At 45.7% G+C, this 27906-nt stretch overlaps 1 protein-coding gene across 1 annotated transcript in view; it reads right to left on the reverse strand.

The window, feature by feature from the left end:
* LOC144798009 (ATP-binding cassette sub-family C member 12-like) overlaps positions 1-27906 on the reverse strand; it is a 2245771-nt gene that overhangs the window by 96387 nt on the left and 2121478 nt on the right. Inside the window, exon 29 of the mRNA XM_078668799.1 lies at positions 14179-14343. Coding sequence (XP_078524925.1) covers positions 14179-14343 — 165 coding nt within the window. The remainder of the gene's footprint in view (positions 1-14178; positions 14344-27906) is intronic.

The raw sequence follows: 27906 nt of genomic DNA on the forward strand, positions 1-27906 counted from the left end.
CTGGTGCGGAGGGTCTCTACGGCTTTGGATGGTGTGCTCCGGGGTTGCGAGGTGATCCCCCGGGCCGGGCTAATCGCGGGTGACAGCCTCACAATGGCAGCGCCACCTTCATGAGTACCTCCGAGCCCATCGGGGAGGCGAGCGGCTGTGCTGGCCGGCACTGCGGGGCGCCTCGCCTCGCGGAGTGACGCGGTACCGGCGGCGAGCGGAAAACGGACTGTCCCGGGGACCGCTGAATCGGAGCCTACTGCCCCGTCCTGTGCCGAGGGGCGGATCATTTCCGGACAAAGGACGGCGTCGATGGCGCGGCGGGGCCGGCGGGCTGTAGAGCAGAGAGCGGCCCACGCAGGCCTCAGCTGGGGAGCGGATCGGCTCCTGACAGGTAGCGGTGTTGGGGACGCAGCGGGACCGGCGGCTGTGGAGCGGAGGGCGGCATGCGCCGGCTGGCGATTCGGAGCCACCCGTGGCTGCGGGTGCCCGGCACAGTGGATATGGAGGCCAGGGTCCCCCTCTTCCTGAGAACTGTCTCTCGTGTCAGAGACCATCGAGGAGGCGATAGGGGCCCAGGAGCGGGCCGCGGAGTGGGAGCTGGCAACTCCTGCTTTGGCAAGTGGAAGGCAATTGCTACTGGGACCGCGGCTTGAAGCTGCAGATGTGTGGCCCTGGGGCGCTGGGAGCTGGGCACCGGAGGATGGCGTCGGGCAGCGGGACTGCTTGTAGGACCTTTTGCTGACCACCGCGCAGGACTGGGAGCAGCTGAGCTTGGACTGGGCGGATTGGGGGGCTGATGGCGAGGAGGCCCATGTCCAGGCAGATCGGGATATAAATCTACTCAGCGGATCGGCGCTTGGAGCTCATTTTAGAAACTGGGAACTGCAGTAGGTCACATAACGGGGTACCCGGGCAGCTCTGCTGTGGATCGGCTTCTGGCTCATATTTGGTAGGACGGTGGATGCGAAACTCAGCTGCTGTTGCACTGCAGGGGCTTATGCGGATGGCACGGTGGAGTGGAGGAGCTGCCTGATGGGGCTGTAAGGGGCGACTTTGGCAAGACAAGGTGGGCAGATAAAAGACGCCTACTGGACCCACCTGGCCTGGGAGCTGGCCCTTTTGACCGCCTGCTACGCATTGGATAACCCCACGTTGCGGTCCCTTGGAGTGGGCTCTGGTGGTCGACGCTATGAACAAGCCCAGAGGGAGGAAGGAGGGGGACCCACAGCCTTCTGACGCCCAGGCCCCGCCCCAGGATGAACAGGACACGCATGGTTTATCGCAAGAACAAGGGATACAACTACAGTTTGATAAGATCCTGACTGCCATTGCGGACTCTCGTACCGCCCTACAACAAGGCATTCAGCAGGTGGCGACGGGGTTGGGCCTACTGCGTGCGGATCACTCGAAGTTGTCGGACAGGGTAAAACAAGTAGAGGACAAGATCCAGGAGATCGAACCTGCACAGAACGCACTGACTGTAACAATGACAAGTGCTCTGGACCGGATCGCAGTGCTAGAAAAGCGGGCAGAGGAGGCGGAAGGGAGAAATAGGCGGAACAACATTCGAGTGGTGGGCTTGCCGGAGAAAATAGAGGGATCTGACATGGTGAGCTTCCTGGAAGGTTGGCTAAGAACGACGGTGGCACTGGAGGGTTTATCTGCCTTTTGCACCCTGGAAACGTGCGCACCGGGTCCCTGCGAGACCTCCGCAGCAGGGGCGCCCTCCCCAGCCAGTGGTGGCACGATTGTTGCATTTTAGAGACAGAGACTTGCTTCTTCAGAATGCCCGTACAGACGGCCCATTCCAGGTTGACAATAGCAGAGTTACTCTATTCCCGGATTATTCCTTCGAGACTCAGCAGCGCCGCATGTCCTTCCAGGCAGTCAAAAAAGAACTGCGCGTGGAAGGGATCCAATACTCATTGTTATTCCCGGCCAAGCTGCCCAGAGCCCTGGAGGGGAAAACCTACTTTCAGGACACGCCGGAGGAGGCATGGGCTTGGCTGGAATCCTACAGGGCTGGCAAAGATGGACAAGAGATGGAAGAGCGAGAGCTGGCTAGAGACTCCCAACCCCACAGGTCACGGCGATTGAGGCGCCGACGACGAGGTTTGCAGAAACCATCGACTTCACAAACAGAGCTGGAGCGCAGAGGAGTACTGAAAGCGGTGTCGGCGATCTCCGGGGATTTGCTGTTGGCCTCGCCGAGAGGCTCGGACCTGGAAACTGATGAAGGCCAATCAGAGGCGGACTCCTCGGCATCGGACAGTGTACATCTGCCGCTGGTTACTCCTGGAACGGCGGACGGACTACTGGATGAGTAGACTTGACAATCTTAGTGGGAAGGGGAGGTCTGGTATGACTGGATCAGGTGAAGTGGTTATCATTGTTGTGGGCTCCCTATGAAGCTTTAGTTATGCGAAACAGTGGGACCCTGAGCTGGGCCTAAGTAGACGGGGAGTATGGAGGTATGCGTGAGGGGGCATGGGAGGGTTACATTTCTGGGGATTCCGAGGCGGAAGTGGGGTGCGGATTTGATTGATCGCAGGTTACTTGCTAGGCTCTATTCAGCCCCACCGGATGGTCCCCTTTAGTTTGCCTTAGCACCGGTTGAGGCAATTGTTGGGTTGGTTTGGATGGGATACACTATGTTGGTGCCTGTTCACGGGGGGGGGGGGTAATGTTGTGGGGGGGGTGGGATTGTTGGGGGAAGGGATTGTTTTGATTGGGGACAGCATCTGCTGGCGCAGCGAAAAGAGAACGGGGAGTTCCTGTGTTTTTTTACAACTGTATTATGGGTCCTTTGCCTGACGTGAAATGTGTGACTTGGAATGTGCGGGGATTACACTCAATGCAGCGCAGGTATAAAGTCCATTCCTATTTGGTACGCAGAGGTGCGCAGATAGCACTCCTGCAGGAAACACACTTGACTAGGGCTGAGGGGGTGGCGCTGCAGCGCAGATGGCGAGGGCAACTTTATTACACCACTTATTCGGCTTTTGCGCGAGGGGTCTTGATTTGGGGTAGGGCTGGAATTCCCTTCCAGATGATTGATCAACTAGTAGACCCAGAGGGACGATGTGTGGCGGTTCAGGGGCACCTCAATGGGCGGGAGGTAATCCTCTGTAGTATCTATGCCCCTAATGTGGAGCAGGCACCCTTCTTTGAGCGCTTGTCTGACGCCCTGGCGGTCTATTTTACAAACCCGGTATTGATGGGTGGGGATTTTAATTCCATCGCGGACGGGGCCATGGACAGATCCCATCCGCCGCTGCCTGGGGCCCCAATTCATAGGTTAGCAAAACTTAGAGCCCAATAACAGGAACATCGACCATGAATATGAATTCTTTTTGGGTCTTAACATCGACCATGAATATGAATTCTTTTTGGGACAAGAATAGCTATTAGAATCTAACAATATTGACATCTGAGATAATGATCTGACATGTGTATATGATTATATCCAGAACATGATGTACTTTGGAATCACTAATACAAGAATGTCAACGTTTATATTGTAACTATGATTGTATATCATGCAGGTTGCATATATAAATATCTTAGCGAAGCATGTTCAATAGACATAAATATGAATTGTAGTATACTAAATTGATACTGTGACCAAATTCGCCCTCTTACCGTTATCCTGATGCTTTTTGCGGTTTATTGTTTGATGTAGAGATGATGTGGCTCCCAATGGGCATAATACACCATATATAACAAGGCAAGACGATTGGGAACATCGTAAGCGAGTGCACAATTGATAACTAACAAATAAGTGTGCCATTATTAAATAATGATCAAGTTTTATAATACATTATTATATTAACTACAGATAGAAATACTTTCGTTATGAAAATTAAGAGCGAAACAAATCCCAAACCAAGATGGCGACCGGATTTTCCCCCGAGGTGCTCCTCTGAAACGAACTAATATTTACTTAAATTAATTATTTTGAACTAGATATAAAGTGTACGCTGTTTGTAATATAAGAGCTTCGAATCTTATTACTGACCGATAATTTACTATTATTCGGTATTACAGACCGATTATTTACCATTATTCAGAAGGCTTTAAAATATAGAAGCCGTCATCACTTTATCGATTAGATTATACCTTGACTACATAATATGGGTAGATATCTACTTTCTTAGTTATCATTCAAACAAAAAAATGTTTTTGTTTGAGACTTACTTTACCAAAATGGCGTTTAGGAAACTTCAATATAAATAGGAGCACTAACATGGCGCCCACGTAGAACGCTACTGATTTTCGTACTCGGAATATTTCACACGCTAGGAGCGTTTAGTTGAGCATATCTTAAGTCATATTGCTATACTTTAGCACTTATAACTATGAGCATGGGATATTGATAGTTTTATTATTATTTTAGGTGACGTACGCGTCCACCTAATGAATCAACTTTATAGCCGAAGATTCAATGTGGCAAATAGATAGAACTGAACCGAGGATAAACGTCAAGAATTAAATAATTGCGAGATGACATGATGACTACTACTTCTTAGAATGTGAGGTGAGGATTTATGTTTTCTTTAATTTTAGATTTATTGGCCAGTTGGCTTATTAGACAGATTGAGACTGCAGACTATCCTCCCCTCTGTCTCTCTTTTAGAATGACATTTAAGACTGTTAATAATACCGAATAATATAAAATTCTGGACGCTGTGACAGTATACGGGTAAGCCAGTCTTAATAGAATTTGACCATTACAACTAATGATAACAGCTTAGTAACAGCTACACGATTATGCTTAGTTATATGGGTGTATTATAGCTTGATGAGATCGCATCTTTAAAAGACTATATACAGTCATACTAAACTGAGGATTGTAACTATTAGAGGAATTTACCTGGCTAAGAAATATGTTATAGATACATGTATTATAGAACTTTGAAGTGTTTAAAGTGTTAATTTGGCCTCTGTCCTTCATACTAACAATATTATCATGGAATGAGGAAGTACACAATTTTCCAAACTATTGTTGTGTGTATAATCTTATGAGCCAGATTATACCTTTAGAAATTGTTTTTTCAATAGTAATTATATAATTATCATCTGTTTTATTATTTTGGGTTGCAGCCCTGAAGAAGTCAAGGTCGAAACAGACCAGACGAAACACGTGTTGGCTGCGTCAGAAATTAATTTGGATTGTTGAAGATGAATTTTCAATGAAGATAATAAATTGGAAATCTTGACAAACTTAAGGACTGTTATTTATGGACTTTGAGTGCTCGGTAGAAATTTGTAGTATTTTGAAAGAAAACCACTTTTGTGATTTGTCTGTTAGGTCGAGGTAGCCGACCTTTTTCATACCTGAACACCAACGCATACTAGTCATTGAGATACCCTAACCTTTACATGCCGAGCGCTCTAAGATAACTGTTACCAATTCCTGTACTTCTGCAGGATCACTTGGGGTTTGTGGATGTCTGGCGGGCGCAGCACCTGGTCGAGCGAGATTACTCCTACTTCTCTGCCCTACATGACTTGCATGTGCGGCTCGACGCGATATTGTGTAGTCCTGGTCTGGCTGCTATGGCAGCTAATAGTGAGTATTTATCACGTACCGTCTCGGACCACAATCCACTGCTGGTGAGTTTCTGCTGGGCCGCGGAGCACCCTGCTGTCCTGACCTGGAGGTTGCGCCCAGAGTTGCTACAAGATTCAGCCTTCTGGGGCAAGCTGGGAACGGGGATTGAGCAATACTTGCTATGACCACAGAGCATATCTGGCCCGGGCGCATGCTGAGATGGATAAGGTGGGCACCTTGCTGGCATGGTTGGCCCACCCCATCCCGAGATGCGTCCCTATCCTGGCGCTGACCTCCCCATCGGGGAGATTGGAATATACGCAACATTCGATTAACAACCGGTTCTGCTCCTTCTATGCTGACTTATATATGAGTCGCCTGCATGCTGGGGAGACTGAAATACAGGCGTTTTTAGAAGACCTGGAGCTGCCTACCGTGGACGGGATATCTCGATTGCTGAAATTCGTTGCGCCATTAAACAGCTGGCACGCAACAAAACTCCGGGCAGTGATGGACTGCCCATTGAGTTCTATTCTGCCTATGTGGATGTTCTGGCTCCTAGATTGCTGTCGGTGTATAGAGAGGCCAAATTGCTGGGAGTACTGCCGGCCTCAATTAGGGAAGCCATTATCATCCCCCTCCTTAAGTCGGGAAAGGATGCTACGGACCCAGCGGCGTATCGACCATTATCTATGCATTCCACCGATTATAAGATTCTGAGTCTGGTGCTGGCTAAGTGGCTCCTTCCTCTTATGACGCGGCTGGTTCATTCTGATCAGGCTGGTTTCATCCCTACTCGAAACACGGCTGGCAGCATAGGTAGGCTTGTACGCATGTTGAGTGGCGATTATGGCGAAGATAACCAGGCAGTGGGCCTCTCGGTAGACATTGCAAAAGCATTTGACAGTCTAGAGTGGCCCTATTAGTTTTCAGTTATGAGAGCCTTTGGACTTGGGGAGGGGTATGTCCGTTGGACTGAAATATTGTACTCCTCGGCGAGTGCTAGAGTGAGGGTTGGTAGGGTAATTTCCTCTCCATAGCCGGTGGGACGTGGCACTAGACAGGGTTGCCCGCTTTCCCCGTTGTTATTTGCCCTTGCCGTAGAGCCGCTGGCGACACGAGCTAGGTTGGGGAGGGCGTTCCAGGGCCTGAGGCTTCGTGGCCAGACACATTACATTTCACTATACGCAGACGACCTGCTGCTCTTCCTGAAGGATGCTGGATGGGCATTGGAGGGAGCGCGGGAACTGCTTGGTCGATTCGGAGACATTTCTGGCCTGCGAGTCAATTGGGCAAAGACTTGTGTGTTTCCGGTAGCGAGGGCTCGGGACCCGGCTGCACACTTGTCTGATGTAACGTGGGAGCCCAGGTTCCTCCCCTATTTGGGGACGCATGTATATCATACCCAGGACGACCTGCTCGAGGGGAACATAGGCAGAGCAATTAGGGGTCTCAAGGGCAGCATGCAGTTCTGGGGAACTTTACCGTTGTCGGTGGCGGGCCGGGGAGCGGTGCCGAAGATGGTGGCGCTTCCACGACTGTTATATTTTTTCTGAACCTGGCCCATAAGGATACCTGTAGCATTGTTTCCACAACTCCGATCAGCGGTGGGTGGCTTCATCTGGGGGACGGGTAGGCGCCGAGTAGCGCTGGACACTCTAATACGCCCGAGAGCGGTGGGGGGCCTTGCTGTCCCTGACTTCGAACTATACTATCTGGCGGTGCAGTTTCAGGGCCTTACCCAGGCAGTAGCACAGGAATTTCATGGAATTTCATGGACCGGACCGAACCAGATGTGCCGCGGCATGCGTTATAGTTTGTGGTATTACAGCAAAAACTACGGGCTGAGGGACTATCGGTCGAAGAAAGCGCACTGAGACATTGTTGGAAGCGTTACCACAATAGAATTGGGGTGCAGCGACCCTATGCCCCAGAGATACTGTTGAGAATGTGCACGGCCCTACTGCATGGGGGGGATTGGTCTGCTCTTGCGGAATGGGAGATGCTGGGGTTTCAGATGGTAGGGGACTTATTCAGAGATGGTGAACTTTTGCCCTATAATGCATTACAGGAGAGTTTTGGGCTCCCTCTGGGCCATTTCTTGATCCATGCGGCCCTCGTTGCTGCCATTCAAAAACATTGGGGCACTGGCCTTTTAGAACCACCAGTAAATGCAGCATGTCAATATGTAGTGATGACGGCGGGCACGTATAAGGCGGTCACTTATTTATATAGGCGCATGCTTGGGGAAGGGTTGACACCATTGCAGAGGCTGCAAGCGCAGTAGGCGGCGGATATAGATAAAGAGATACCCGACTCAGCCTGGTCGCACATCCTTAAGAGGGCATGGAAGGGCACTAGAAATGCCGGATTCCAATTAATTAAATTTTTTATTTTTCACAGAGCGTACCTTACACCAGCAAAAATCAATCAGTATTTCCATGTAGACACTGCGCAACGCCTCCGATGCGGACTGAGGAGCGCGGACCTACTACACATGCTATGGGATTGCCCACAACTAGACACATACTGGGAAGAGATAATCACTTTACTCTGCAGGGTAACTGGGCGGCAGATTACTCCGGATAAGGGGACCTGTTTATTACATTGGTTTCCACACACTAGCAAAACAAAAGTGACAAGTAAGTTCCTGGATCTGGGGTTGCATTTGCCAAAAGATAAATTACGTACCACTGGAAAGCTGCGGCGGGGCCCAGCTACTTCAGATGGCGCGCTGAGTTGCTTAGGTGGGCCAGTAGCGAGGGCATAGTTTGCATGCAGCAGGCTCATAGGTCTCGCAATGACATAGCGCTAGATGCAGCTCGAGAGTGGAAGGACCTGGTTGCGGAGCTGGAGATGGCGGATATAGAGTCTGAGTCTGAGATGAGTGCTCTAACTGAGGATGGGGATTAACAGGATACTTACCTGGATGGGGAGGAGGAAGAGCGTGAAGTGTCTCCCCGATCAATGATGATATACAACTAGTGATAGATATGGGGCCCATAGATGAATAGATATGCCATTCTATTATATTTAACCTTTTAGTTACGCGCCGGCAGGGGGGAGGGTACAGGGGGGGTAACTGAGGGCGGGAATGTGAATGGATCTGATGCATGGAGTACTATGACACAGATGCAAGTCTTTATATTCATATCCTGCAACTGTTCTAGTTGTTAACCTAACAGGAGACTTGGGATAATTAGGATGTTTATTACTGGTTAATTCTCCCGGACACTGCGAACGAATGTCCTATAATTTATTACATGTGTCAGTGAACTATGTCTTATGGAAACATGATCGACCATTCTCATGTTTGTTGGTGATGTTGAAAACAATAAAAAGATTTTCACAAAAAAAAAAATGGATTCATCCCAGATCATATAACTGTATTAGATTTGTACAGATGAACTTAAAACTATCAATTGGACTTGATGTAAAAGTACATTTGAGAGAGTATCATGGAGATTACCATAGGAACTTGTAATCAAGCATATAAAAATCTGATAGGTCTGGCCATGACTGCTATCCTTATGGCTTTGTCAATGCTTGCTTTGTTTAAGCATTGTGTTGGCAACACCTTTGTTGGAAGGTGGAGTGTAATGTAGGGATGCTGGTTAGACTTCACCACGCAATACTATCAGAAACCCCAAATATGGTCCTTGGATTCACACTATTTAAATCCTTACCTCAGTCTTGGTAGAGTGGCAAAGATCATTCAGGCTTTACTAGAGAAACATGTGTTAACCATTTCAGAGGACCAACATGGACGATAAGTAATTGAGATGACTCAATATAAATCTGATACCAATTTATAATTCAGACACCAAAACAAACAAAATAGCAAACCCATAACCAGAGTTATGGATTTTAGAGGAAATCATAAACCACAGCAATTTAAAACTGAAGAACTTTTGCATTTCAGTCAATGGGAAAAAGCAATATTGATAATCGCTCACTTGCAGGACGAGTTGCATGAAACCCAAGGAGTGTAAAGGTGATGTGGGTCCCAGGATGAAGCTACGATAGTCGGCTCAATTTTACCTGGAACATGAAGCTCTGGTGCAGAGTTGTCCAGCTGCCCCTAGTGCTGAACATGAGCTGCTGGAGAACTGCTTTTACTGCTTACATGGTGCTGTAGGGAGCAAGATGCAAAAATACACCGGGGTTGTTGCTGATGACAGTCGAAGGTCAGATGGAGTTTCCTCTAGGTGCAGCATCGAGGGGAGGGGTTGGTTACCGGACTGGCGACCAGCAAGCCTTGGCAGTGGTAAACTTTGGAAAAAGATGCTTTGACGTACGGAGAAAACATGGTAGCTGCCTGTAACTTCGTGGAAGGCAGGACAACAATTCCCACAATGCACTAGACCATCTGAATTTGTAAGTGGCCAATGGGCTACTAGCCCCAACGGCTAATCTGCCCCTTAGGTGACCATGTTTGGGGTGTAGGTCACCTTTTTCACCCAGAGCCCACTATTTCTATCAATTTTAAAAATGGCAGAAGTCTTCTTTAGCTGGGGAGGGCTATATTCTCCTTTGGGAGTCTGCTGTGATGCAAATCAGAGGTGTGCAACCTTTACAGGTCGGCACCTTGATATGCCACTTCACTAGCCTTCCTGGGAGGGAGGAGGTGTGAGCTCCTTCCTGCCCAGGCCTTTGTTCCTGACTCCTGGGAGAGTGCACGCTGCCAGGAAGGAGTTCAGAATTCTGTCTGTGTGGCAGCAAGTGCGGGCTGCCAGGCAGAGCACAGGGGAGCTGGGGCAACAAGTTGGACAACCTCTAAGGTAGTCACGTGGTGCATGCCACATAACCCTTGACACAAGATTTATGGCAGGGGTGAAAAGGCACATTGTTTGATACCAAACTCATAAAATGTAGGAGGTACTATAATGGAGCTAGCGGCCTCAGGTCTGCCCCGGTGAAAGTCCAGCGTCATCCAATGGACCACCTATTTCTTATAGTAGAATTTAATGATAAAGGCACTATAGGGACATTTAAGCTTGCACGTATATGCCCACTCCTTTAATATAAGGTACCCTGTCTCCTGGGAGCTGAGGCCTTTCTTAGGGGTGCCTGACATATATTAAAAGCAGTGCATTGCATTTGCCACACATGGTGAGGGCAAAGTCGAAATGGAGCAGTTAACACTGTTTCTCTAGTTTGCAACTGCAGGTCTGCTGTCAGTAGTTTACTTGGGTCACCCAGGTTGGCACAAACAGTTCTGCAAGCCCTGGGGACCCCTTTACCACCCATGCCCTGGGTAGCACAGATATCATATACTAGAGACTTCTAAGGTAGTAAAGTCCTTACCAATTGGGATTGTCAATGTACACATAACATTTTTAGGGAGAGAACACTGGCACTGGGGGCTGGGCACCTGACTTCAGTGCACTTTCAGAGTCATAAACATCAGAATTGGAGGAAAAAGTGGAGGGTGACCAAACACAAAGGGCACTTTCCTACAACCTTAATGTTGGGGAAGCTGCAGGGAAGCACACAATGTTATAGCAGTCCCTGGAACTGAAGGAAACTACCTTGTGTGGATGTGCTCCTTGTGAAACTGAAGAATTTGTCACTCACAGTGAAGTTAGCCAATGGCTGAAGTTGGCCGACCCACTTCTACACACTGTATTCTCTAGTGGGTGGAAGAACATCTAAATGACAACAGTACAGCAATGGACATGGGGCTGGCTGAAAGCCCTTGTGAGTAAGCACAGTAAAATCAAAAGTTCTTGGGTAATGCCATAACTAAAAATGGCTTCTTACATAGTTGAAAGTTCTTTACCAAATCTCCAAAGCCACAATTTGTTTAGAAAGCACATTTTACAGCCATTTTCCAACTTTGTTTTGTGTCATGTGTTTTACTGTGTGATGTATTTAATAGAATAGTAAGCCAGTGTTTAGTTATTTAGCAAGAGAACAAAGAATGTATTTGGTATTTTCAGACAATTGATATTTGAGGAAATATTCTGTTATGTTACCGGATTTGTAGAGCGCATAGCTGCCCCAGCAATGGGCGTTCCATCGCTAATCCCAGGACCAACAGGAAACAGTAGACTGCAGATTTAGGCAAGGAAGTTAATTAGGAAAGAGATAGGCTCAAATAGCCTTCTGAAAGGACGAATGATCTTGGTTACACTTGATGTTGGCATGAAGGGCATCCCAGAGTCTTGGACTGAGGGCACAAAAGGAACGCCCTTCAGCCCGAGCTCTTCTGACACGAGGAACACAGGCTAGGTGTTGGTCAGAGGAGCACAGCGGGTGGTTTGGTATGTAGGATGTGAGGCGATTGGCAAGGATATTGGGGGCTTGGGCGTTCAGAATTCTGTGAGAGATGCACAGGACTTTGAAACTGATTTTGTTCTCCACGAGAGCCAGTGAAGCCTATGTAGGAAACTGGAGATAGAGCAAGATTTGGGAAGGCCACAGAGCATCCAAGCGGCGGCATTTTGTGCCCTTTGAAAGTGATGTATTCCTGCTTTGTTCGCACCCAGATACAGGGAGCTGCAGTAGTCCAGTCTCAAAAGTATGGTGGATTGGATGATGACCTGGTGGGTTTCGGCATCGAAGTATCCAAGCAGTGGTTTGAGCCCACGTAGGAGTGAAATGAAATCACTCATGTTTCAAAGTGTATAATTTAGTGATAATCCAAGCAGTGGTTTGAGTCCACATAGGAGTGAAATAAAATCACTCATGTTTCTAAGCGTATGATTTAGTGATAAGTCATGCTGAAAACTACAGTTTTTCCTTAGTTTTGGATGGCACTTTGGCTATTTTGATTGACTTTTGTGAAGGCATCCCAGCTCTTATTGATGACATTATCACCACTAGTGCTACCCCCATTTTTATATTTCAAAATGTGTGTAAACTAAATTACCTGTAACATCAGTGGGATATTATATGACTGATATCTACAATGAGTTATTACATGATGGTCAACTTTCTTGGAGAAACAGGATACAATTAAATGAAATATGGCAGAGAGATGAGGGGAGAACCATTTCACAGTTTAAATGAAGCCCATGTTAAATTACAATCACCCATTATTTATGTTAGCGTTAAATCGGTAGAGCGTGTTATGCACCAAATTGACAAATGTTTACAATAATTTCAACGGCTAATCTGCCCCTTAGGTGACCATGTTTGGGGTGTAGGTCACCTTTTTCACCCAGAGCCCACTATTTCTATCAATTTTAAAAATGGCAGAAGTCTTCTTTAGCTGGGGAGGGCTATTTTCTCCTTTGGGAGTCTGCTGTGATGCAAATCAGAGGTGTGCAACCTTTACAGGTCGGCACCTTGATATGCCACTTCACTAGCCTTCCTGGGAGGGAGGAGGTGTGAGCTCCTTCCTGCCAAGGCCTTTGTTCCTGACTCCTGGGAGAGTGCACGCTGCCAGGAAGGAGTTCAGAATTCTGTCTGTGTGGCAGCAAATGCGGGCTGCCAGGCAGAGCACAGGGGAGCTGGGGCAACAAGTTGGACAACCTCTAAGGTAGTCACGTGGTGCATGCCACATAACCCTTGACACAAGATTTATGGCAGGGGTGAGAAGGCACATTGTTTGATACCAAACTCATAAAATGTAAGTGGTACTATAATGGAGCTAGCGGCCTCAGGTCTGCCCCGGTGAAAGTCCAGCGTCATCCAATGGACCACCTATTTCTTATAGTAGAATTTAATGATAAAGGCACTATAGGGACATTTAAGCTTGCACGTATATGCCCACTCCTTTAATATAAGGTACCCTGCCTCCTGGGAGCAGAGGCCTTTCTTAGGGGTGCCTGACATATATTAAAAGCAGTGCATTGCATTTGCCACACATGGTGAGGGCAAAGTCGAAATGGAGCAGTTAACACTGTTTCTCTAGTTTGCAATTGCAGGTCTGCTGTCAGTAGTTTACTTGGGTCACCCAGGTTGGCACAAACAGTGCTGCAAGCCCTAGTGCTACCCACATTTTTATATTTCAAAATTTATGTAAACTAAATTACCTGTAACATCAGTGGGATATTATATGACTGATATCTACCATGAGTTATTACATGATGGTCAACTTTCTTGGAGAAACAGGATACAATTAAATGAAATATGGCAGAGAGATGAGGGGAGAACCATTTCACAGTTTAAATGATGCCCATGTTAAATTACAATCCCCCAATATTTATGTTAGCGTTAAATCGGTAGAGCGTGTTATGCACCAAATTGACAAATGTTTACAATAATTTCTTGGGGAAGATAAACATCAAAGGAGCCTGGGATCAGGTTCAGCATGCTCAGCAGATCATAAATCTTTTGATTATTCATGCGATACCCATTCATGATTCATGTAAAGCCTGTGGTTTTTTAGACAATTTCTCTGGAAATGTGTGCCCTAAAAATATGTTCCTTCTTTTGTCACAGTAGAATCTTGCATACTAATTCATAGGGGGAATAGAGCTCATCTGCTTCAAACACAACCTCAGTATAATTAGGACAGCCTATTTAATACCGACCTGTTTCAAAATTCATAAAAGATAGTAAAGTGAAGTCATATTGAAAATATTGTCAGAACAGACTCTTTCACCAAGGTGTTGGTTTCAGCTGCATCCACACAATTATTTGTCAGAAAAGTTTACATGTTGTATGCCCTTTCTACGGCTGACCTGTCCATCGTCCATGACCAGGATGCGGTCACACTCCAGAACAGTGTTTATCCGATGAGCAATGGTTAACACTGTGCATTCCTTGAACACCTCACGGATTGTCAATTGCACCAGTTGGTCTGTTTCTGAATCAATGGATGCTGTGGCTTCATCTAATAGGATGATCTGTAGAAAAGGAGATTGCCATTAAATTACACAGCTCTCAATTAAAGAGCATGACACAAATTCGCTTTATCACAGAAATGATAGAACACTCGGCTACATCATTGTTTTATTGAGATCCATCACAACTTTGTAAATCAACAGTTTCAGTCAGCATTATATAATAAAACAAAATGAATTCCAAAATGTGCTTCAAGTTATACAATTATTTCCTGTAGAAACAAATCCTACCAGAAGATGCCACTTTCAAGCACAAACACATTGCATTTGATTAGGGGAGACGCAAGTGACTTATTTGACTTTCTCTGAATCCCTCCGGGGTTAAATGTGAAAAGTAGCCTTCAAACCATAACAGGAGGCATGGAGCCGAAAAAGGAAGTCTGCAGAATGGGAATGGTACCGACTCTTACCTGAGCAAAACGTTTCAGATGATTCTAAACAATTCATCAAACTGATAATTTAGAATATCGATGGGCTAGCTATCCATAGTCCTACAAAATCAAGATGCTCACAAGATTTTAGCCAGAGGCGATCTCTGTGTACAGGAAACATGGGAAACTAAAGCCTTCTACAATCCCTTAGTCCTATGCAATTCATAATGCCGTGAATAGAAAAAAACATATTTGGAAAGTATGCGATGGTTCTTGATCTTTGCAAACCTAAACGTATAACTCAAAATAAAGGAGATCAAAACTGGTTGCAGTAACATACAGGTAATTGAACTCTTCGTCCTTACTCTAAGAAACCTTCATGCTTCCTTAATCCTTTTACATGCATACATCAATCCATGTAACGCAGGCAGGCAGAAGGCTGCCAATGATTTCTGAGAGATTGTTAAGGGAAGTAGGATCTTTTTTATGGTTACTCCCACCTTTTACTTGATTTCACTATGTTTTTGACCTAGTCTGAGTGGGATCCTGCTAATCAGGACCCAGTCACTGTGCTTTCTCCCTAAATTGTGTACATCCACAATTAGCTACTGGTGTGCCCTTGTAAGTCCCTAGTATATGGTACAAAGGTACCCTGGGCATAGGTACTCCAGGTGTCCCTATGGGCTGCAGCATGTATTGTGCCACCCATGGGAGTCCACTTAAATTGTGACTACAGGCCTGCCATTGCAGCCTGTGTGAGTTGGTGCAAGCACCTCACAGAACATATATAAGTTTCCTTATATCTGAGGTCACTGCACTTAAAACCAATAGGTCAGCCCTATTGCAGGCTCTTCAGTCATTAGGGAAGGGTGCTTGGTTATAAATGTGATGGTGCCCTATATTACCAGTACCAGCCTTTCAAGGTCTTACAGCAAGCTAGTGCTGCTGCAGACTGCAGACACAATTCTGCCCTCCTGCTGCTGAGCTAAGCTCAAGCAGGGGAAGGTAGTGATAGAGCGCGCGAGGCCACCCGGCCAATAGTTTTCGCCGTTTCCGGCTTCAGGGCCCATATACTTTTCAAATCACCATATACATCGATCGGGTGACTTCACGAGCTCTATCAAGTTGGTGTGTGGGTGTTCCCTGCTACCAAATTTCGGTGCACCCGACTTACCATCCACCGAAGCGGGTGCCTAATGACCACAATGAATCAGGGAGCTAGCTGTAAAGGAAAGGCAGCAAAATACAAACCCAACCAATAACATTCAAATACTGTTTAAATGACCACGGACAACTGGAAGTTTTAAAATGTTTATCTAAAGTTCAATATTTTCTTGCATGAGGTACAGTAAAATAAGGCAATCAATAGCCAAGATAATGTAAAACACATATGCATAAAGAAATAATGACAGAGTAATCATCAAAGTACTAATAAAATGTAACGAGAAAAGATACTATATAAGTCAGTATTATCTAGACAGTGATAGACTAAGTGTGTGTGACTATAGAAGAGCTTATAATGAATAACACGCTTCACTTAAGGTGTAAGGGCCTTTGAACAACCTAGGCAACGAAGTTCTAGACCATATCAGAAAATGACACACTGCTATGCAAAATATGATTTCTAACAAATGAGAAGACATAGGAATAATTTTTTCAAAATTATAAATGACTGTTCAAATAGTTGCGGAAAGGCATGGAAATATAACATATGCAATGTTGATCTTTATTAAAGCAAAAGTTAGAAATTCAGAAGGTGCAAGAATTTCAAGAGATTCAGAGTGATATTTACCTAAAAAAGGTGTGGAAACCAAACCCTGGCCACGGGTCAGTTAAGGACAGGAAACCCTCAAGGAAGGATACCCCTCAAAGGACAGCAGGTGCAGAATGGACACCCAGGATAGGACAGGATACCCTCGGAATAAGAATCAGGACAGGACCCTCAGGACAGGACAGCAAACCCTCAGGACAGGACCCTCTTCAGGACAGGACCGGAACCCACAGTTCGGAAGCAACGCCTGCGCTCCACCCGCTCTGCAGTTATCGATCAAGACCCCGATTGGGTCAGCGAACTCCCAGCTAAGTGCCTTGCCAGCACTTTAAGGTTCAGTAGAACCTTAGTCTATGGTCAAATTCGGACAGAGTGCTCCGCAGCGCTCTGTATCTTCAGTCACCTATTGAGTGCGTTGGGTCAGTGACAGGTCAGCTAAACCAGACAAGTCGGACGGTTCACTAGGTGAACCCAGGGTAGATATACAGTTTGGGGACAGTGTACCACCCCCCAATGTTGCAAAGTGTCAGAATCCCTCAATTTCGATTGGTCCTAAGGTAGGGTTTGGGTAACACACCAATCACAATACGCGATTTGAAGCCTTCATTTACATATTTGGGTACCGCCTAGCAGATTTGGGGTTCCCATGAGCTAACAGTAGCGCAACAATACAATGTATCATATAAGGAGCCACATTCGCTGTTCTCGCAGGGCAGAGGTGACTTTCTCAGGAGCATCTCGCCCATCACTGCCAGCTGGCTATGTTCCATCAGCCAAGGTCCCTCGTGCTGCCGAATGTCGCACAGGCGCAGAAGGGACCTCCAATATGGCTCTCCTCTCACTCAGACCCCCATTTCCCGCGGTACATGAAAAGTAAGCGAAAACAAATTAATACATAATAATGTCATTATGAAAAACATCACAGAGTTTGTACTTTTAACTCATCATCAAGAAATAAACTTAATTGCATTAAATGTTAGCTACATTGACATAGACACAAGAGCAGTGGCACGAGCAGTACCACATGTTAAGCACAGCTATGAATTACGCATGCGCATAACTTTCCCTCCACTTCTGCAGACGCGTCAGGACACGTGAGTGTGGCTGACGCATGCGCAGTAACTAAAATACAAGCGGCGGCCATTTTAGAGGACGCAGATTAAATTCATTAGAAATACACATAGGCAAGCGTCTTAAACCTTTACTCAAACTTAATATAAATGTTAGTAAGACGTACATTTATTACCTTGTCATACATAAACGAGGTTCTTGATTTCGGCAAGCCGCAAAATGTGCGAAGCTTTGCTTCATCAATCCCCTCTTTGATGATATTTACTATCATCACAAATTATACTGGAACCAGATGCCAACTTTCTTTCACACTTTATAAAGTTCTATTTCTTCCAGCAACCGCTCTAACTTTTCTCTTTCAGTTTTAGCAGGGTGAGAAGTTTTCACCTTTTTGTATATCTGATCATTCACTTCCTCTAATTCAATCTCATCCACACTTCGTTTCACTCCTCTTGCATTTACTTCGTGCTTTTTGGTGCGCTTGCGGTATTTACAGCATAAGAAAATGGAAAGTATAATAAGACCTATAATACCAATTGGCATCAGAATTTTGAATAATAAGCTTTTACCTATGCTAGCAAGCCAATGACCTACATTTGAGAGACCATCTACCAGTCTCTTCCAGGCACTATCAACCTCGAGTGGTTTGAGTTCCTTTGCCAAATTAGTAATGTTTTTCACATATCTTTTGATCTGTACACTTTTGTCCGGAATATAAGTGCAACAATGTTGCGCCTTCAACATCCGGCAGACTCCGCCCTCTTTCGCTAATAAGGTGTCAAGAGCAAGTCGATTTTGTAAAACCATTGATCTGATCGCAACCATTTCAGTATTGACCAGCAGAAATCCATGAGCTGTTTCAGTAGACAGCACATCTACTATAGTAGACAATTTGCAAATTCTGTGAGTGTTCAGAACCACTCCCACTCCAGGTATCAGTGCACTGAAAATACTACCCATAATTTCACCTATACTCTCTCTTTTACTACGCACTAAGCCGTTAGTATCTTCATTGCTTCCAGCTTTTCCATTCACATGGTATATTTTCGGGAAAACAATGCCAAAGTAGCAGCTTCCATACCAGTGATCCGGCAATTTGAAATAAGCCTTGTCCCCACAAATATAATAAATTCCAGGAAACACAGGCTCTGACCCATTTTTGAAACCCCAACCTCCAATTACCTTGTAATTATGTTCGCATTCACTGGAACCAATGAAAACATTATTATAATAGCTAGTCTTCTCGCGGTGAAGACATAGCTTGCCTTTCTTTTCAAAATCCAGCAACAGAGCAGGACCCGCTCCACCAGATGAGGTGCCTTCCATGTTTTCTGCCCACTTTGGCTTTTTCTGACTTTCGTCATTAGCCTTCTTCTGAATTTTAATTCTCCTTTTCTCTGCCATGTTCAGGAACATCTTTTCCTGCTCACGCAAAGAACAAGTCAAGTTATCTCTGTGTGCGTCTGCTATGTCAATGTTCCCTATAGTCAGAAAGTAGTCTCCCATATATCTTATGGTGTCAGTTTTGGTATGTACAGGATTCAAGTTCCCACGTATAGGCAGTTCAGAAAAGATCACGTCATTGTTAGAGTAATAATACTGTAACGGTCCCCTTTTGTAAAATAAACTAGCTAAAATGCTACAGGAAATTCCATATGTTAATGGCAGATGATGGTATGTCACGCCTTCAGCCACCGAAGTAGGTAGCTTCATGCAGACATAGCAATCTTCAATTTCCATAGTCTCTACATAATGTATTAACAAGTTTGCGAAAACATTCAAATGTGTCCTGTTCTTCATGCCATGATAATGTAGTCCTTTCTCATCTGATGCTTCTAAGTCTCGTTTAGTTTGTCTCAATGCTCTCTCATGTCTTTCTACACTCTGTGTTGTCAGCTCCTCATTGTCAGTATTTACAGCTTCAGTAGGGACAATGTTAGTATCTTTGCTTACAGCAAAGGGAATGAAAATTGTTAATCCTATCCAGATAACTATCAGCACTACTATACTACATATACACACCTTGCAACACGTCTTAAAACGGCTGCAACTAGGACTACCATTCACTGTTGAATCAGACATTTTAGCTCAGTAGGAGTGTTCTCACCCCTCTTTTTTACTTTTTACACAACTAGCTTACTTTGTGCAAATTCACGGTGGTTCGTCTTCCTCTTCAGCTGAGTACTCTGGGACAGGTTCTCCGTCGCTTACGTCAGTTATATCAAGATCTTCAAGTTCTTCCAAAACCAGTGTCCATTCAGGAGACTTGTACTTTTTGTTTTGTCTTTTTATCCGCTCACTCCTTCTTTTGGAAGAGTCTTCTTCTTGCTCTGCTATTCGAGCACTTCTTCTTGCTTCTGCACGTTTTTCTTCTACTGTCTTTATCCTTAGTCTCAGTCTTTTTACAAACCTAGGCTCAAGGTTGTTTCTTTTCTTTAGTCTCTTAGTCGGTACTTGGACTTCACTTTCTTTTCTTATTCTCTTGTTCTCTTTATCTTGTGGTAATTCTTCTCCACTTTCTTCTCCTACTTCCCTTATCTGACTAGTTCCAGGGCTAGCATCAAATTCTTCTGCCTGGTTGCTAATCTGGCCTTGTTCAGGAATATTTTGTTTTTGGCTTTCGATTGTCTCTGTTTCTGTTTCTGTTTCCTGAACCCGTTTTTCTAACCCTATCTGATCCTGTTCAAGCACTTCGATCTCTTGATTTTCTTCTGCTCGAACTATTACTCTATGTCTAGTCTGTCCCTTACCCACATCAGGAGTTAATGGAGGAGTATCAAACACTTGCTCTGTATCCTGCACTTGTTCAGTATCGGGCGCTTGTTCAGTATCAGGCACTTGTTCAGTATCAGGCACTTGTTCAGTCTTATTCACTTGTTCTGTATCAATCACGTGCTCTGTCCCTGTCTGACCTTCTCCTTCCTCAGTTTTGATGTGAATCTCAAGATTCTGAGGTTCTTCGCCTGTGCCTTGCTTTTCCTGACTAGTCCACTCTCTACCTTCACTAAGTCGTTCTCTTGTTCTGATAGGATCTTCGGTCAGATCAATCATCGGTATCCATTCTTCTGGCCATATGCTTGGCAGCTCGTCTTCAGCTACTCCTGGCTCAGTTTCCTGGACCTCTTCAGCAGGCTGGTTTCTTGGCAGTTCGCAGTCAACTACTCCTGGGCCAACGTCTGCTGTTCCTGCAACCTGACTGGTGCTGGGCTGCTCGTTGTCAGTTGCTACTGGTCTGGCTCCTTCAGGGTCCTCTGCTGGTTGCCCTGGTTCTTCAAATCCTTTGTCTGGCAATACCTTCTGGGTGTGTCCGGCGTGGATCCACTGGGGAACACCTGCGACCTTTACTGCAGTGGTTGTCACCAGGATTACTTGACGTTTCTTTCCCCACCTTGGTGCCAGACAGCTTGATCGAGTGTGCTTCTTTATTTTGACCCAGTCTCCTGGAACCAAGTTGTGGAGAGGAGTCGTTGGATTAAGGATGCCGTCGTCTCCAATCTGGCGAGAGATAGAACGCACTTGGTCACCCAATCTTCTGCAGTATTCAAGCACCAAATCATCAGTAATGCTCAACAATTTGCTTCCTGGCACCCATGCTTGTCTCATCACTCTTCCCATAATGATTTCATGGGGACTTAGGCCTGTCTTGCGGTCTGGAACACTTCTCAGTCCCATCAGGACCAGGGGCAGGGCCTTCACCCAGTTCATGCCAGTAGCATCTGTCAGCTTTGCTAGTCTGTTTTTGATAGTTCCATTTACTTGTTCCACTATTCCAGAAGCCTCTGGGTGGTATGCACAATGGAGTTTCTGCCTTATTCCAAAGGCCTTACAAAGTTCAGCCAGTATGTCATTCTGGAAATGTCCACCCTTATCTGATTCAATAATGCATGGTATTCCGAACCTAGGTATCAGTTCTTTTAGTAAACACTTCGCTACTGTCAGTGCGTCACTTTTGGGAGTAGGGTAAGCTTCTACCCATTTCGAAAATACGCACACAATGACAAGGACATATCGCTTTCCTTCACAATGGGGCATGGTGATGAAATCAATCTGTATTTTTATAAAGGGACCCCCTGACCTCCCAATCTTGCTCAGTTCAACCATTGTCCTCTTGCCTGGGTTCATCTGTTGACATGACAGGCACCTCTGGCAGAGGGACTCTGCTACCTTCCTGAACTTTTTACTGTACCAAGTCTGTTGAAATACCAGAATCATGGCATCCCTACCAATGTGTGATCCTTCATGTATTAATCTTGCCATTGTGCCAAGCAAGTGTCGGGGTAACACAGGCATACCAGTTGGACCTATGATGACGCCATCCACACGTCTCGGTCTACATCCATCCTCCTTCCACTTCTCTCTTTCTTGCCAAGGAGCCGACTCCTGCCACTCTCTCACCTCATCCCATGTAGGCACTTCCTCAAACACCTGAAGCTGGCAGCTGGTTCCTGGCCCCCCTCGTTTTGGATTTACAATATACCGATCTTTGGCACACCATTGAGCCACTCGATCAGCATAATCGTTTCCCAGAGATACTCTGTCCATGCTCCTTTGATGAGCAGTACATTTTACCACTGCCAGTTCTTTTGGTAACTGGATGGCCTCTAAAAGGTCATGAACAACTTTTGCATTCCGAATGGGAGTACCTGAGGAAGTCATGAATTCCCTCTGCAGCCATAATTGGCCAAAGTCATGCACAACGCCATAACAGTACTGACTGTCAGTATACACTGTTATGCGTAAATCCTTCCCAATTTTGCAAGCCATTATCATGGCTATCAATTCGGCTACTTGTGCAGACTTGATGTTATATAGGTAACCTGCTTGTTCAATTTTTGTAAAAGACACTACTGCATAAGCAGCACTCAAGCCTCCTAATTCATGTCTTAGGCAGGAACCATCCACAAATAGTTCTTTATCATGCTCAGGCAATGGTACTTCCTTTATGTCAGGGCGTGGCTTGGTACTGAACTCTGTCAGATCAATACAATCATGTTCATCATCATCCCCACCTTCCATTTCCAAGGGGTCGGGGAGTAAGGTGGCAGGGTTCAGAATACCGCACCTAACAATGCTTACATTTGCTGCACCCACAAGAATCCTCTCGTATTTAGTCAGCCGACTAGGGGTGAGATACTGTGTTTTAGTTCTGGTCAATAGAATTACCACCCCATGTGAAACATACACAGTCACAGGATGTCCCATGACAATGGACTCACTCTGTTCCAAACTTGCACAGGTAGCAGCTACTGCTTTCAGACAGCCTGGTAACCCAGCGGCTACTGGGTCCAGTGTGGCAGAGAAATAGGCCACAGGCCTCCTGGTCGTGCCATGTTCTTGAGTCAGGACTGACAATGCGCAATTATCGCGAGTGTCACAGAATAGTGCAAACTCTTTGGAATAATCTGGCATTCCCAACGCAGGGGCTGTACACAGACAGTTTTTCAATCTTGTGAAAGCCATTAGACTTTCATCGTCCCACTGTACAACATCTGGCATTCCTCTCGTGGTCATTTTTATCAAGGACCTGGCTAAGGCTGCAAATCCCAGAATCCACTGCCTGCAGTACCCTAATACACCCAGGAACATTCTGACTTCTTTTTGAGTACGGGGCAACTGCATCTTTTGAATTATTCTCACTCTTTCTGAAGTGACTTTTCTGACACCCTTTTCTATCTGGTGTCCTAGATATTTCACTGATTTTGCACAGAACTGTAGTTTGTCAGGGGCCACTTTATGCCCTTTCTCACACAGGTGATTTAGGAGGGCAATGGTGTCAACTACACAGTCCCTGTGACTTTTAGACGCCAATAGAAGGTCGTCTATGTACTGCACTAACACAGAGTTCCCAGGCAAGGTCAAAGTCTCTAGACATTTTTTCAAGATCTGATTAAAGATAGAGGGACTCTCTGTATACCCTTGAGGGACCCTGTTCCAACAATACACGTGACCCTCGAAAGCAAATGAGAAAAGAAATTTGCTGTCGGGGTGCAGGGGTATCGAAAAGAATGCATGACACAAATCAATCACAGTGAACCACTCAGCATCCCAAGGAATCTGGTACAGAATTACTGCAGGGTTCGGGACAATAGGGCAGCAAGGAACTACAATTTTGTTAACCTTTCTCAGGTCCTGCACTACCCTATACTTGCCACTAGGCTTTTTGATGCCCATAATCGGTGAGTTGCATGGGCTGCTCATCACTTCCTGTATGATGTTTCCTTCCAATAATTTTTGTATTTCCAGAGTGACACCTGCTTTCACTTCAGCATTCATTCGGTAGGGCCTAGTGTTAGGATATACTGCATTGTCCTTGATGGCTATTTGTATGGGGTCCACATCTTTCATCAACCCCACATCCTTTCCAGTGAAATCCCACACCTCTGGCTTTACGGCTTCCTGTAGTTCTTGGGGCAAGTCCTGCAGGGTCAATCTTTTAATTTCTGAGTCAGGTCTAAGCAACAATAATTTATAAATGCCATCTTCATCTGGGGTCTGTATTTCAACACCCTTTGGTGTGCAAAAGATGGTACAGTTCATTTTGCACAGCAAATCACGTCCCAGTAGATTTACTGGACTGGTGTCACAGACGACAAATCTATGCATCTGTTTAAAATTTCCAATTGAAATCTCCATTGGTTCGGTAACAGGAGTACTAATCAATTGATTAGATACACCTACTACTTGGATATTTTCTCCCGAGAGGGGTAGGTTTGGAACGTCCACTGTTCTTACAGTAGAACGGGTAGCGCCAGTGTCCAACAGAAAGGTGACATCATTTCCGTCAACCTTTCCTTCAATATATGGTCCAGACTGGTCTACCGGCAAGGAAGCGCCAAGTACGCACTCCTCGTCCTCCCCTCTCAGGCCCCGTCAGTCCTGATCATTACAAAGGAAGGTATCATTCAGCAGATACTGCGAAGTTGCTGTATTTCTGTTCTCCCCGCTTTCCCAAACCTCTATCTCTTCATTTTCTGCCTGTCTTCCCCTGTATACCTGTTTGGGTGCTCGAGGCACCTGAACTGTTTTTACCTGGGGTTGAGTCTTTCTTGGTCTTTCTTTCTGCGTCTGTGGAATTAAATCAGGAGTTTTCTCATTAACATCGACTAATTGGGGACACTCGTTTCGCCAGTGTCCAATTTCGCCGCACTGATGGCAGGGAAATTTTTTCATAGCCTCTTCCCTGCTAAATTTGGGCCGGGGCTTTCCTCCACCCCCTCCCCCAGGACCTTTGTTCTCAGCATTTTTAACCATGTTACTCAATTGTTTTTCCTGTTGTTCTGCGAGCTTCACCTGAGCCCACATAACCTTCTCCTTAAGGGCCTTTTTCTTTTCTGCCATCTCGTCCTCGCAGTACTTAGCGTACCGCAGGACCTCATCCATTTTCTTAGTATGCCAACAGATTTTATTGTCTTTTATCCACTGACAAATTTCAGGTCTTAAACCATTTACAAACCTGTAAATAAAGTGCGTCATATCCTTCAGGTCGATGTTGTCAATACCACTGTATGTTTTAAATACCTGCAATAACCTCTCATAGAAGGAGTGCACTGTCTCGTCCCTTTCCTGTGTTGTTCTATCTATTTTTGTCCAATCAGTTTCCTTTGCGGGCACCTTTTCTTTCAAATGCTGAATTACCTGCTCATATTTTCGCATGACATCCTTTGATGGCTCCCCTGTTTCCTTGTTTCTGGGATACTCTTCACTGGGCCAATCTATGGCTATTTTACACTGGGTCCATAAATCTACTGGAACCACAATGTCGAAAAACCCATCCAGGTCTTTCCACAGACATTTCTGTACCTTCACGAACCTCTCCACCTGCCGGTACCAGTCAACTGGTTTCTCTCGTAACTTTGGAAAATCGTTCGTGAAGGACACAATATCCTGCCTAGACCAGGGGACATGCACATATTTCCCTCCTGGAACTTCGCGCATGGGGCATAACTGCTCAGGTTTTTCTACTTCTCTTAAAGCAAACTCGGGAGTCACTTGTCGGGAGCGAACCTCTTCCCTCTTTTTCGCCCACCTGCTTCTCCATTTTTCCACATCTCCCCATTTCTGCAGTACCCCCATTAATTCTTTAATCTGCAACTTCTTCCCTGCCACATTCAGGTGTTCTATATCTTTGTCTGAGAAGTCTGCTCTGTACGGTTTCTGTAAGGGCTTGGATTTTGAGATATCTACCCCCATACTAACTGCTGTTTCGGTCAGTTTTTCGTGGAGCACTCTGGTGTTTCTTGTAAAGCTTTTACATATGAACGACAATTCTTCCTCAGAGTAGGTATTCAATCGATCCAACCCCACATTTCCTGCCATTAATTCTTCTATTTCAACCCTCAGCTTGTAGAGGTCTAAAGGCTTTGTTTGCGGAGTCTGCTTCTCTAATTCACGACTCCAACTCTCAATTTCATCCGGAGTTACCAGAGAGACATTCCTAGTACCTGTTGCTGTCTCTAATTTAATTTCTTTTGTATTAAAAGGGTTATACCTCTGCTGTATTCCCTTTCCAGTCTGTTTGTTTGGCAATTCCAAGAATGCAACTTCAGACTCGCACTCACTGGACTGATCATCTATGATGATTGGTTCCTGTCTCGGGGTTGCTATGACTGGGGTCATGACTGGAGTAATCGGATTTCCCTGACCATTTCCATATAACGGGACCACCGGTCCAATAGTTACTGGAATAGTCAATGCCTCAGGACTGGTATTTATCTGAGAAATTTTCTGAATTATTTCTGTTCTTTGTCTAGCTAGAGCCTCTTGCTCCTTCTCCACTAGTACCCTTCTTAGAGTTGTGTCATGTAATATCCGTGGGGTCAATGGAGGAGTAAAACTCGGGGCAGTAGGATGCGTTTCACTTGGTCCTCCCCCATAATTAGGTTTCGGGAATGAAGTTCCAGTATTAAAGGACCTGCGCTCTTCCCCATATGGAGGTTGAACAAAAGGCAGTCCTGAATTCGATGGTTTCTCTTCGCTTTCATACAAGGGTCTGGGGAAAAAGGTTTTCGTACGTGAATATTTTTCTTCCTGACTTGCGGGCACTTTGGGATATATGTCCCTTGTTTCCGCCAGTTCGGGTTTCTCAGGATAGGGTAATACTTGACCACCCCCTCCCAGTCCCAGGGACCTGTCTTCTTCCTTTAGGAAGTGGCGTCGGGGAACATCTCCTACACTGGAAGGTCGGGTTCCCTCATTGTAAGGAGGCGGACTTCTGGTACAGATGTCATCTATTAGTTCATCATCTGAATCCCCCAGGGCCCCCCAATGCTTACATTTTTCGGTATTTTTCTCACCCGCTGCAGGGTTATGACATGCCGGCATCATGGGAAACAGACCCTCAACAATCATGCTCTGCCTCCACTGTTTCATCCTTTTATCCCTGGACTCCTGTTTCAGCCTGGGGTACCACTTGGTCAAACCCTTGTCCATTCGGGGTCTTTCTCTTTCAAAAGCCTCAATCTCCCATTCCTCTAATGCCTCATACTGCGTTAGTCTCGGTCTGGGATGCAGTTCATTCATTCGGGTTCTTAAATTAAATAAGATCCTGCCATTGAAAGTGCCGTCTAACGGAAAAGCCAATACTCCGTCATCTTTTGTGTACTTCACCCAATTCTCCAACCACACACAGGTATTGTACCCTCGGTCAAACATCATGAATGAGGCGGGAGTATTGGGTGCTGGGACAAGAACACCTTCCCTAGATTTAATCGGTTTGTCCGTTTTAAAATAATTTTTCACCTTATTTACAAGGGACATTTTTCTCTTGGTTCCGTACATAATATCGTATCTGTTAGCCTTCCACTGATCCCTTTCAAACCCTAGATGCCTTGGATCAGGTCGCGTCTCTGTAGTCCGCGAGTGCCACATACGACTTCTGCGCTAACTTTGTTTACAAACTACCTCCAATCAGAACGCGCTTCAGAAAATTCGTGCAACCAATGGGTGCGCGACACAAAATAAGCTCCGCCAATGGGTGCGCGGCCCCTTCGTGAGACAGTTCCCACGCTCTGGCGCTCACCCCTCCTTTACAATTTTCAGCTCCGCTACCCGCCCGCTGCTTCTACCAACCCCAGCGCGGCACAGAGTGACGTCAGAGGCGCTTCGCGACTGACTCCCTCCCTTCACAAGGTAACGGAAACTTTCTTTCTTTTAAAGTGCTCAGTGCTTGGTTATTTTACAACAAATACACATTCGCCACAGTGCTCAAGTGTCTAGACAGAGTAAGAATTCTTTTACAGCAAGTAAACTACTTCCATTTACTTTTCACTCGCTGCGGGCAGATCTCTTCCGCCTACCCTTCACTCTAGCATCGGTGAACCTGTTATTCCCCTAAACTCATCCACTTCTTTCCGG

The sequence above is a fragment of the Lissotriton helveticus genome, chromosome 12 (assembly GCF_964261635.1).
Source record: "Lissotriton helveticus chromosome 12, aLisHel1.1, whole genome shotgun sequence".
NCBI classification, from domain to species: Eukaryota; Metazoa; Chordata; class Amphibia; order Caudata; family Salamandridae; genus Lissotriton; species Lissotriton helveticus.